The following is a 13136-nucleotide window of genomic DNA, read 5'->3' on the forward strand; positions in this document are numbered from 1 at the left end:
CTACAGGCACCAATGTAGGTGGCATTTCAGGTGACAGATACCTGGAGAGATTGCTGTTGAGGAGGGCCATAGATAGGATTTATTCTGCTGTTTAGTCCCAAAACATTGTAAGAGGCATTTTCCAGTCTCTCACAAATTTCCCAGCTGTGGTTTCAATAAGCAACAGCAAATGCTTATGGACTCAAGAATGTCAGTAGTTGATGGTGCTGGGTGACCAGCCTCATAAATAGTAAGACAAGTTTCTTTTGCAAATGAAGAAAATTAAGAACCTTAATTTTAGACACTAGACTGGCTGTATGTGAGAAGCATAAAGCTGCCAGAATACATACAGCTGATGAGGAACTAAATGAGTGTGATCTCGAGAAGGAGCTTGAACCTGGAGAATATAAGCAAGAAATTTGGCACTGGATATTACTTCCTCACAATTTTTAGTAATAAACAGGATCTTATCAAATACATCAGATTCCCCTCCCTGTCGTTCTCCCAAATACTGGTTTTGCCAGAGGGGCAGGAATAAAGGCATTGACTCTAGGTGCAGCTATATTGGATAGTAGGTGTACCATGCCACTGTAGGATAGCTCCATACATTCATTCTTCCTAAAAATAGCTTTACAAAACAAAGTAATTTCTATGACATGGTATGTGGTTTGTAGCAGGGATTTGCAGTGTTTGACTCTTGCTGACTACCCGCACATGAGACTGAGACCTCAATAACTGCCCTTGCAAACTGTGAAAATCTTCATTTTAACTGCTAAGGAAAGATTTTACTTCATGAGAGGAGTGGTGCATGCCCCATGCCCTTGCAGGACACCTCTCAGTCTTACAGACAAAGGAAATTGGGATGGAGGAAAGCATAACATGACTTTCAAGTGAGAAATGCAGTCTTGGAAATGAATGCTCTTAAATTAAAAGCTAGTGTTTATTCCAGCATAACTCTTGATTGTGTGTACATTTTGGTTTTGTTCCTCTTTTTTCTCGTCTCCTCTTAACCTTTCAGTGATGTCTTTTCCTTTCACAGGTGCTGCAGGATTGGAGGTGTCCTGGGTTCTGTGACTCATTTAGTGATGGCTCTGTAGGGCTGCCCTCCCACTGTGATCTGGCATATCTGCTCTCCCTGTGTTTGCTTTCTGCCTCCAGACCTGCTCCACCTTTCTTCTGCCCAAAATCACTCCGTCAATAGGGTTTGTCATTTAATATACATTTTACCCAGCAGCTTCTGCACCAGAGGCCCAGCTTAGTTTAGGTTCTAGACATTGTCACAGTGTCACCACCTTAAATTAAGAAAAAACAAATCTTCTGAAGAGTTAATAAAAATAAACATTATCCATAGATAGTAGCAATCTTTGGATCAAAACCAATACCTAAAAATGTGCATTGTGATAAAATATTGTGAAGAGCATTAGATAATGCTCTCCAGTGTCATAAGGTACACTATACAAGTCACAGCCTGTATTTCATAAATTATCAGTTTATTGTGTTGGCAATGCTGTCAGAAGCCAATCCTACTCCATATAATAAAGTCTTTCCTTTTCTGATCAATGCATTTTAAATATCAAGCAAGGCTAGTATACTTCAGATGTTCCTTCTATCTGCCTTTGAATCTTGGCAGAGTACACAGTTGCCAAGCACAAGCTGACATCCTTGTGGGTCACTGTAAACAGAGAAGTGAGACACTCAGGAGTAAACATGTCACTGATTAGACTGGGAAAAAACTGGTAATTTAAGCCAGTGTCAGTCTGGAAATAATTAATCTAAGGATAGACAGAATCCTTTAGGGAGAGGGAAACTATTCTAGCAGGGAGGCTGTAGGAGCATAAAACTTCTTGCAGAGGGTTATTTGAAGTTAGTGTAGCTGGGTGGGGATGGGTGACCCCCCAGCTAAGATGTCTGTGCATCTGGATCTTCACAACCCATGGTAGAACAGGTCCCACTCAGCCTCCCTTTCCACCAGCAGTTCTCTTCCTGGAGCTCTGCTAGCATGGACTGCTTGGAGATTCAGTCCACTTTTGGAAAATATTGAGGGATTTGGGATGAAAACAAGAAAAAAATCCAATTCCAAAAAGTGTCTAAACTCACATGTGTATGCATAAACATAAAAAAATGTATGCATCCACATAGATATAATATATATGTAGATTGTATATTACCCAATCATATAAAATTTAATATTAATATGGTTTATTAATGCTGTATATATGCATCTACATCTATATAACATATAGATATATACGTGTGTATATATATAAAATATATGTAGATTGTATAATATCCAGACATATAACATATAATAATAATTGAGATTTAAATTTTTTGTTTTATTTTTGTGTTTAGTTTGGTTTTCTTGTTGTTTTGTTTTTGTTTTTGATTTTTTGTTATGTTTTGTTGTTGTTTTTGTTTTCTTTCTTTTTTTCTTTTTTTAATGTATATTCCTTTCCACCCAAAGATTTATGTTTTCAGATTATTTTATTTACAGGGCACCCCCTCAGCAGTGCAGGGTGGAGTAAGTAAGGTCTGGCTGAAGCAGATAATTGCTCTGCCATCAGCGATGGCCCTGGCCCCCGTCCAGCGAGCAGAAATGGGTGGGCACAAGGGTCACTGCTTCACGGATGTGATAATCCCCCCAGGGGGGGTCTCACAATTCCTTCCCGCGTTCGCATGCATGCATTCCCTCTGCAGAGGCAGCTTTGCTTTCTCTTGGAGTATATTTTTTTGTATCAGCAAAGACAACCAGGAAGAAAAAATGTTTCATTAAAATTAGAACGGAGAGTCGACTGCTGAAGCGCTTTATTTTTTAGATGTTTTTGTTTTTGTTTTTAAAGCCTAATTCACCTTAAAGAATCTCAAAAACAGCCTCAAGGGAAAGATTTGTGAGTTTTTGTAATGGAAAGCGGTAGCCTCTAGGGCCCAGTGGATATGCAGGGAGGCATTTTCTCTTGCTGGTGCAGCTGAGAGCGAGCGAGAGAGAGCGAGACCTGGAAATGAAAGTAAAGAGATCAGGAGGCACATGGAGGGAGCTGCAGGGGCAGCCGATCCAGAAGCAGAATGCTGCCTTCTATAATTAAATAGCACTTACTATTATTATTACTTCTAGTAATAATACATTAATAATATCTCTAGTAATACAATACCATTTATCAAGGAAAGTTTATGCCTAGTGTGGGGGGGAAAACCCGAGGAGAGGTGAGTTCTTTATTATTATTTTGGGGGGATTATTTTTGTCTTAAATCAATTCTCTGTGTGTTTGTGTATGTAGAAAGGGGTGGACTTGAGTAACAAGAAATTCTGGATGTTGCTTCATTAGAAAGTAAAGGTTTCAGATAGTAGCTGCATAGATGAAAGGTTGTGTAATTGGAAATGTAAAAAAATATGGTGAAAAATAATACCGGTGAGATTTTGAAGCTAAACACTCTTCCGCCAAAAATGTGGGGTTTGCAAAAAAAAAAAAAAAATATTGTCAAAGATCCTAATCCCACCCCCTGGAAAAAAATGTGGTAGTCTAAAATTGCATAGCTAGGGGGAAAGACCCTGGGTTTACGTGGAAAACTTAGTATTAATCGCGTTTGTGCCTGTTTGTGTTTTGTACGTTCGGGATGTGTATTCTGGTCTGTATTTAGGCTGCAGTTTCCCCCTCTTGTTTGGTCCAAACCCCATGAAACGGCAGAGAAGCCCTTTGGAATTGCTTTTTAGATGGACCTTCCTTGGGGTCTTCTAAAGTTTATCAAATAAGAAGACTGTGTTATGCCTTTTTTGGGTTTTGTTTTGTTTGTTTTGGGTTTAATTCTTTAATGTTTTAGACAGTTTCCGGGTGGCAGGGGACGTTATATGTTGGATTTTGGTTTTTTTTTCCTCTTAAAGCTGTCTCCCAGACTCTTGGAGACGCGTGATTTTTATTTAAGTGGATGGGGGTGGGGAAGGAGGAAGAGTATGTTTTGGTTTGTTTTCCTTTTCCCGGGGAAACATGGATGTCTCCTGCCCTGGGAGACCCCTCCCAGCAGGGCCGCAGTGTTGGAGTGCCGGGGTGCCGGCGTTCGGCAGAGTCGCGGGGGTGCGGGAGGCGCCGCCGGCCCCTCTCCGCTCCAGCGGCCGAGGTGGCGCCTCTCCCGGCTGCGGCCTCTACGCAAGGCCGGGGACCGGCGGCCTAGTGCGGGCAGCGGGGGGAGGGAGCGAGCGAGGGCTCCCGCGCCATCCGTGTGGGAACCAGCCCCCGGATTTAGTTTTTCAAATGAGGCACAGGAATGCGAGCTGGGTGGGCAGAAACCCAAGAGCAAGTGGCTTAGGGATAGGCAGCATTAGCCCACAGCTCTCTCCTTGCTCCTTGGCTGCGCTGCAGTGGGGGCAGGAGGAAGGGTGGCCTATGGTACATGAAGGTGTTATGTATGGAGTGGTTATGTGTGGAGCTACTATAGAAGGGTTATGTGTGGAACACAAGGCTGAAGGGGCTGGAAAATGAGGTAATAGGGGCTGATGTGGTCAGTTGAGGCTTTAGCCCCCACCACCATCCCCCTCTCTGGGAAACTTAAGAGTCACAGCTTTTATTTTCACTGGGGGGTGAGCTGGTTGTTGCTACCTTGCTCTGCATTCACTGGGTGCAGTGAATATTGCTGGGTGCAGCTGGTGGCACCCCAGTGACCCCAGTGATGCTGCAAAGCAGGTGTGGCACTAGTGGCGTGCTGGGATGTGAGATGGTGGCCATGGAAGTTCCTTGGGGCGGCGGGTGTGGGGAGGGACAGAGGAGTCTACCCTGGTGGGCATAGCACAGTGGTGGGGAATCCAAGAGCGGTTGGCTGAGAGAAGCAGTGAAACCCAGGGAGTGGGACATGGCAGAAAGCAGCTGCAGGAGTGAGCAAGAGCCCAAGTTTGTAGTGGGCTCTGCAGTTTGTCCTTTACTTAATGTGTGCCCACTTAGCTATTCTGCTGTAACACTAAGGTGGCCAAACTGCAGGCAGTGAAAGACTCCCATGTTTTGGACCAGTGTATCCTGGAGCCTTTTCCCTGGGGAGCTCCAGTGTCAGCTCTGCAACCTGCAACTTGCATCTGAGTGTGCTTATTTCTAGCTGAAATGTTACAGTCAATGCCTGGAAATCAGTCAAGCGTCAGCTCCTTGCCATCTCAGAAATACAGTATGAAAAACTTTGCCCAAATTCAGTTCTGACAGGGTTATGAATAAGAGCTGTGTTCTTGATAAGATAAACTCAAGTCTTTCCGTTCATCTCGTGTTTCTACCATCTACCCATCTAGAGGATATCCACCCAGTTTGTGATTCAGTCACCCAGTTCACTGGCTCATGCTTCCTTCTGAAGGCAAGAAAACCATTTTGCCTGTCTGTAGCATTATAGTCCTCTTTGGCAAATGGTTTGTAATTTATTGACAAACTGTGAATAAAGTTCTCTCTACATGCTAGACCAGGGAGGATAAATGTCTCTGGACTGAAAGGATGAGAGCTTTGTAATGGAGGTATAAATACCTGGTATTTGAATTTTGCTGGTGATTTGAGGCTGGAACGATGGGGGAGACAGAAGTGACTGAGTTTGCTGGTGAGGTAGTGGAGGAGGAGGTGTGAGGAGCAAAAAGAAGAGTCTGACTGGCAGCCTCCTGCAGTGGTTGGGACAGGCAGGACAGATGAGGAGTCTGCCACACGTGAAGGAGGTTGTTGATGTGGAGTCACATTGAAGGGGAAAGAAAGGTAATTGTTCTTGAGAGATGTGCAAGAAGTTGTTGGGTAGCAGTACACAGTGAGTGCTTTGAAGGTGCTGCCATGAGGGTATGAGTCTTATGTGCAAAGTCATGACATAAGCCTGGAGGTGTGACAGACCTGTAGCAGAGAAGGCTGGTCACCCGCTTGCAGGGAGGGAGGAATGTGAGGCAGTACCAGGGAGCAGCAGTCTAGAGTGGAGATCAGGCCTGTGTTTTATGTTTAAAGAAGGCAATGGAGGGTTTTGGGTTGAAGAACATTCACTCTGGAAGATGAATGTAGAACTGCAGAGCATAAACAGCGTGCAGGGCATGGAAGGTTGCCTTTTATCAGGGTTTTATAGCAAGGAGCAAACTGTAGCTGTGTGTTGTGGCACTTACAGAGATGCAATGGGCTGGTCAACCAAGGGTGAAGCAAGGGTGGGGATATTCATGCTGGATGCAGTGGCAATAGTGATGAGGAGAGGAAAAAACAGAAGGGGAGCTTCAGGAATCAAGAAGAGTTGGGTAACTCTAGAAAGCAGACATTCTGTAGCCATTCCCAGTAGTCCTTTGGCTGCACTCCAGGTTTGGGTCAGTAACTTTTGAATGCCCTTCTCTCTGGGCAAGCAACAGTAATCAGTTCTCACTGTAACACAGACTCACATCCTGCTGTGTAGGATGTTTTAGCAGCAGGGTCGGGGTAGCTGTGAGAACAGGTACTGATCTCTCCTTGCACAGTGTTTTAAAGGCTGAGCTCAGAAACAGAAGTTGACCATGTGTATTGAAAGCTTTTTAAGGTGGTCATGTGTTTTGCGGATATACACAATTGTAAAGGTGTGCCATGGCATCTTTGGAATGCAGCCGTTGCCTTGTGTTGACCAGCCAGTGTTCAGCTGCCCTCCCCACAGTCACCAATAATCTCCCTTTTCATCAGATCTGTGGGCTTCTGCTTCGCTTTCCTGACTTTTGTTCCCCCCAGCATGACTCAGGGAGCAGCAAGAGCAGGGCTACACCTCCAGGCAGGACAAGTGAGTAGCAGCAGAAGGTGATGACAGTCACCAGCAATGCCCTCACTCACGGGGTACGGTCCCACCACACGTGAACAGTGTAGGCAGAACTAGATGCCAGTAGGAGTGGTCCATCAACAGTCCCAGAGAGGATGAGGTGGTGAATCTGGTCCAGGTCCACTCAGTGAATCCAGCAGTAGGAGATGGTGCCAGAGACTGGACTGGAGACAAGCTGCCTGCAGTGGAGGTCTAAGGTTTGTCTCAGAGGTAGAACTGAGGACTAATTCACCTACAGCATAGCTCAGATAAGGCAGGACCTGGACCTCTGCTGAAATGGAGCTCCTACACCATGGACAGAGAGGCATAGGTGGGGGGTCCAAGGTGAGGCTGTTTGGAATGCTTCAAGACTTTTAGTGTATTTAGCTAGAAATTCTTCCTTCTTCTCTGTGCTCTCCCCATGAGCCTTTGGGAGGGTCCATTTGACTCTTTTGCCTTCTCTTCTCCCCCAGAGTTTCTCTCTTGTCATTTCTTGTGGAGGCCCTTTCCTCACTCTTGTCTCAGATGGCCCTCACAGTTTCTTACAGTGATCTGGGGTGGCTCTGTCCTTTCATGTCTTTCACTGCTGCCTTTGTGGAAATGGTTCCTACTGCTCCTCTTCCGCTTCTCTGTTCTCTCTTTCTTCCTCTGTCTTTGCAGAATTTCACACAGGGAGAAAAAAAAATTAATTATCTCTCTCCTTGTCTACCTCTCAAGCCTGTCTGCCTGTATCGTTAGTGATCATATTAACCTCACAATCTCCTTGTTAAATTTCCTTCTTTCTTCCTGATTGCTCATTATCCAGGCTATTTATGAATCAATGCAGGCCTTCTGTTGATGTTGTACTGAAGTATATCAGCTCTTCTCCATCACTTCTCTTTAAAAGCCTTTGTAGAGATGCTGATCATCCCTCACCTTGTCTATTGGCTTTCCCTTTCTTGCTGCACTGCCCATCCTGTTCCAAGTTCAGCTGCTTAAAGTCTCCTACCTGTTGCTTGAACCAGGTTGCTCCCAAATTTACTGTCTGATGACTTATAAACTGCAAAGTATCACTTTCAAGTTCTTGCTTCCTTCTGCTGCCACTTTCTCTCACTCCAGTCTTTCCTGCTTCCCCCCACTCTTCTTGGTGGTAAAGGGCAGGTTCAGTTCTACATTTTGCATGGCAAAGAGCACAATCAATTAAGGGCTTGCTGAGTTGGCAGGATTGATTCTTATGTACCTTAAAGGCCCCTTCAACCTGTGTCATTGATACTGCAAGATATCTTAGAGATGGTCTTAATGTAAAAGGGAGCTAGATGATAATCCTGTCCAAGCTGTTGTAGTGTAGAGGTGGAGAAATTGCTTTAATATCTTCTTAGAGGCAGTTCTGGGTTGGGAAGGTACAGGGTCTTCATCTCCATCTCATTTCAGTGTTTCTGTGCTTGCTGCCTTTGTCCCCAAGTTCCTGTTCCTCAAAGGCTGAGCATTATTTGTGGTCACAACTGGTTGATGTGAAATTTGCTGTCATCAGCAGCTCGGTTTTACCACAAAGTGCCATCCTTTCTCACCTTCATTATTCTTTTCTTATGTGACAGACCTGTGTACCTTGGAGAAAGGTCACTGGGGAGCCATTTCAAGATTTGCTTCCAAACTGCAGAGGATGAAGTGCAGATAACTCTTGAGCCTTCAGAAGGGTGCTGCCCACCCCAGTTTAAAGCACTGCAGGACAGGGCTCTGTTCCCTCTCCAAAGAAGTGTTCCCCAGTCTGTGCTGCTCTTGCCTGCTGATTTTCAGCATGAAATCCCCATTGCACGGATTCAGTGCTGTCCTTTTATGTGGACCACAGCAAGCAATTTCATCTCCTCCTTTGCATCTCCCTTTGTGCTGTACCTCCATAAACCTTATGTAGATAAGGTATATTTCATATGCTGTGCAGTAAACCAATTTAAATCTGTTCCAGATAAATAGTGGTCAGAATTGTATCATGGGAGGGTCTAGGCACACACTCCTGAGATGACTGCCAGTGCAGGCAAAGATGGTATTTGGTTTCTTCCCTTTCCTAGAAGGCAGTCATGATAACAGTTCCTATTGCTTTATTTACTGGCGGCCTAAGCTGGGAGCTCAAATTGAAGTAATTCCTCTTTGCCCCTGTATCCTGTCAGTGGCATGTGAGAAAAAGCAGATACTTGGTAGCAAGCTGCTTGCTGTGCTGTATCTGCAGTATGGATAAATCATGGGCTTTGCTGTTCAGGGCATCAGGTCTGGAACATTTTGTTAGTAGTAAATTCGGGCACAAACAAAATACTTTGCTGTTTAATTGCCAGCAAGACCTAAAATGACTCACTTTGTGTTGTTTCTTTTTCTTCTTCCTCCACAGCAACCATAATGGAGAGGCAGAAGAGAAAACAAGAAATAGAGAAAGGACTTCAGTTCATTCAGTAAGTGGACAACCTCAGTGTTCCCTGTGGATTTGGAGGCAGTCATCTTTCTGTTGAGGATTGCAGGAACTGAGTTTTTCCTATTCACTGCTTTGGGTTTGCTGCATGGGAAAGAGATACTGTCCTGAGGATTTTGACTGTGATTTTTTTTCAGAGTGTTTCTTGTCCTGTTAGAGGTGCCTAAACTTAAAATTCTGTCATTTTAATTTCCTTTGGTTTTGCCCTCCACTGCAGTTCCAGGATTATCTTTACAGTCAGCATAATGCTAATAGTACTTGGATCTTCTACATCATCTTCAGCATGAAGATCTCAAAGTGCTCTCTTAACAAGGTTGTCCCACCTTTGTTAGGAAGGGAGATAGTGTTTCAGCTCTTTAGGTGGGGAAACAAGGTACATAACTTGTTAGGCACCCCATATGGTGCCTATGGGAAAAATAGATAACCTGGGTTCTTTTACAGTTGCCAACCTGCAATGTAGATGTCTCAGATCACTCTTCTATGAATGTCATGTGGCCTTGCAGAGCTTGAAGTGTTTGCTTATGTAGTAGTTACAAATCCTAGTACTTCCTTATAAGATACAGTAGTATTTCTCCCTTCAATGTTTGACTTAGCAGAGGCCTCAAACTCAGGTCCAGGTTCCATGATGAGTAAGGAAGTAGTAAGATTGTAATCAGATTTGTTTCGGGTTTTTTAAGGTCTGCTTTGTGTCCTGCAATTATTATGCCTGAAATCTGTGCCACTACAATAGGAAACCCCCTAGATTTTCCATGTTACATATTTGTATCCTGTAATATGACCATGATATTTTCATCCCAGTCTGAGACTAAATAAGGCTGATAGCCCACTTTTGGAGAGGTAATTGTGAGATTTATATTGGTAGCTTTTATAAAAATGCACAAGATTCTGGAGAAGAAAATAATTTTGAAATATGAGGTGTAGTTCATGCATCTCTGGTATATCTTGCACTCTGAACCAGGAGCAGTGCCATATGTTGGTTTGTTTTGATGTGAAAGAGGGAGTCCAAATATGTAAGCAGCATGAATATTTCTTACAAAGCCATGACATTTCCTGTAGTTAGTTTTAAGGAGTGATTAGGTGAAATCTAAAAAATGTTTATTCTGTAACCAGTAAGATCATGTATGCACTGTATGTGAGAAAAGCTATGAAAGGTGCTGAGGATTCCTCTAGCACCTATTGATTTGTCCTTGAAGAGAAGCAATAAATATATGTGGACCAAGCCTGGATGAATTGGGTGGTCCAATTTGAAGAACAGAACTGTTCTCTTAAGTCTCAGTGCTGTTGTAGGGTAGGTGTTATCCTCACAAGCACTGCCAGTTTTTGTGGTTCAGCCTTGGCCAAGAAAGTTGGAGTTAAATGAACTGAACTCCTGAACCTGCACTGTTTTCTCCCTTCCTTTTGTGGGGTTGGCCTAAAGGCATGTGGCTAAGTTAAGGCAGAGAAAAGTGATTGCATTTATCTCTGTGTGTGTCTCTGGTCTCACAAAGAGTTTGAAGAGGTCTTGGAGTGCCACTCTGGTGCCTCTCATTAGAGCCGGATGCACATAAAATACACTTGTATTCTTCATGGCAGTCTCTCATGGGACTTTATTAAAGATGGGTTTTTTAGGTGACTGTCAGAAGGCACATTACAGAGGATCATGTATGCACAGAAAATAAATGAGAATAAGACTCCTCTAGTCTCAAGTCCCTCTTAGATGTGACCATCGCTTGACACCACTGTGAGTGTCACTGAGCATAATGCTCCCTAACTGTGTTCTCTTTGCCTCAGCTGCCTTTGCAGTGATAAAACATTCAGTAACTTACTGAGATTACCAGCACAGGACTAGAAAAAGGATCTCTTCATCAGACAAAAGCCCTTGTTTACATAGATGCCTTTTTCATGAGTATTTTCTCTTCTTTTTCTTCAGGTCCACATTACCCCTAAGCCAAGAAGATTATGAGGTAATGGAGATTTTGTTTGTTGAAGCTGGGAGCCCTCTGGTTAGCATTATTGTTCTGTTGCACAGCCGTTAGTTTACATGCCAAAAGTGAAGAATGTGGGATGGTCTTTCACAATTTACCTGTGACTTAAAGTTTTAAGGTTCTGATGCTGACAACTTTCAGGCAAAGGAGAAGACACTTAAGTACTCAAGAAGAATGGGAATTTGACTGGATTATTCTCTTCTACCAAAAAACCTGATGTTTTACAGGAGGGTAGGGATGAAGGAGTATCTTAGTGGGCAAGCAGTTTGCTAAAAGATACAGAAAGGAATGGGAAATTGGGAAGCCTCTCCTGTCTCTGAATATCCATTTGAGTCTATTTGTTCTCTCCCTGCTGCCCAGGCCTTTTTGCAGAAGCTGGTGAGAAACTTGTTTGCAGAGGGCAATGATTTGTTCCGAGAGAAGGATTTCAAGCTTTCCCTGGTCCAGTACGTAGAAGGGCTGAATGTGGCAGATTATGCAGCCTCTGATGAGGTGACCATCCCAAAGGAGCTCCTCTGCAAGCTCCATGTCAACCGAGCTGCCTGCTACTTTGCCATGGTGAGTACTTTCCCAAGTCATCCCCAGGAGCCAGGGTTGCAGTGCTGTGCAGTTGGAAAAGATGTCATGAGATATTTCAGCTGGTTTTGTCAGTCCCTGTTCAAACACTGGAGGAGACAACACACTGAAAAGTCTGCATTCTCCTCACAATTGCACCATGTCTTGCAAGACCAGAGGAAGGACGTGAGGAGAGGGGGCCAGGCCTAAGGTTCTAAGAACAATGCAGTTCTGCTCTTCAGTGGTGAGGAGTTAGAACTGTCCAGTGTCTTCCAGTGTTGAACAAGTATTTTTCTGGAATACTGTTTATTGTTCTGGAGGCTCTTGCCTCCTCCATTGAGACGCTGGAAGATGGTAGGAAGGCTTTGGGTCTTGAAGGAACTTGTGCAGCATACACATGGAAAGGGATTCTGAAATACCCAGGCTTTGAAAGGCTGCATGCTTCCATTTTACTCAGGCATGTAATAGCTTTTCTTCATGGCACAACCCCAGAGCCGGCCTGTCCTGTTTGTAAGGACACTGAGTCCCTTGAAAGTTAGCAAGCAGTCACATAATTAAAGACTTTCAAGTGTAACATGCTTAGGGTAGAGGGGAAGACAAGATAAGGTTGCTCAAGCAACCTTAGTTCTGTCATTCCTTGACTTTGAAGTGTTTTGAGTTTTGCAAGATTTAACAAAATGTTCTGTTAATGTAGGTGTGTTTGCACGCTGGTCTGTGCATGAGGTAGCATATGTACTTCCACCTGCTGCTTGTATTCCTGTTTTCTGCTGAGAGATAGAACATTTGCATTCACAGAGAAGGACAGTTAGGCTGCTGTGCCTCAGCTGACTGCAGGTGGTCTGTTCCATGCAGGGGTTGTATGAGAAGGCACTGGAAGACAGCGAGAAGGCTTTGAGTCTCGACAAGGAGAACATCCGAGCGCTATTCCGGAAAGCCCGTTCCTTAAATGAACTTGGAAGACACAAAGAAGCGTATGAGTGCAACAGCCGATGCTTGCTGTCCCTCCCACATGTAAGTTTTTGACATACAACTCATCTTGGGTTTTGTGGCTCACAATCTTCCTCTCCTCAACATGCTTAGTGTGAGGCCAGAGGATAGTGGAAGAGAAATTTTGTCTGTTCCCAAGAACATGCTTATACCCAGAAATTCTGTCTCTCTGACTCAAAGTTGTTTGTCCTCACATGTTTCTTCAGGCCAAGTCACCTCTTACAGATAGTGCCAGCCAGGGACACCAGCTAGTGACAGCAGGTTCATGGTCTGTTTGTGAAGAACAAACCCCTACTCTAACAAAAGGTGAACTAAAGCCATGAGAATGTTTTAATTGGCTGCTTTTTTATCTCTAATAAAAGTGTCAAGGATAAATGGGAACTGGAGCTCTGAAAGGAAAACTATGGTTTTCCTGTGTTGGATATAAATGTCTCACATTTCACTTACTGATTGCTAAGGCAAAGTGATCAAGCTTTTTAT

At 43.9% G+C, this 13136-nt stretch overlaps 1 protein-coding gene across 6 annotated transcripts in view; it reads left to right on the top strand.

The window, feature by feature from the left end:
• Window positions 1-2922: 2922 nt before the first annotated feature.
• ZC3H7B (zinc finger CCCH-type containing 7B) overlaps window positions 2923-13136 on the top strand; it is a 47027-nt gene continuing 36813 nt past the window's right edge. For all 6 annotated transcript variants that reach the window (XM_066549580.1, XM_066549584.1, XM_066549583.1 and 3 more), the window contains exons 1-5: window positions 2923-3180; window positions 9073-9133; window positions 11060-11093; window positions 11475-11672; window positions 12522-12680. In XM_066549580.1, the coding sequence (XP_066405677.1) occupies window positions 9081-9133; window positions 11060-11093; window positions 11475-11672; window positions 12522-12680 (444 nt within the window). In that variant the 5' untranslated portion in view covers window positions 2923-3180; window positions 9073-9080. The remainder of the gene's footprint in view (window positions 3181-9072; window positions 9134-11059; window positions 11094-11474; window positions 11673-12521; window positions 12681-13136) is intronic.

Source organism: Molothrus aeneus, chromosome 5 (assembly GCF_037042795.1).
Source record: "Molothrus aeneus isolate 106 chromosome 5, BPBGC_Maene_1.0, whole genome shotgun sequence".
NCBI lineage: Eukaryota > Metazoa > Chordata > Aves > Passeriformes > Icteridae > Molothrus > Molothrus aeneus.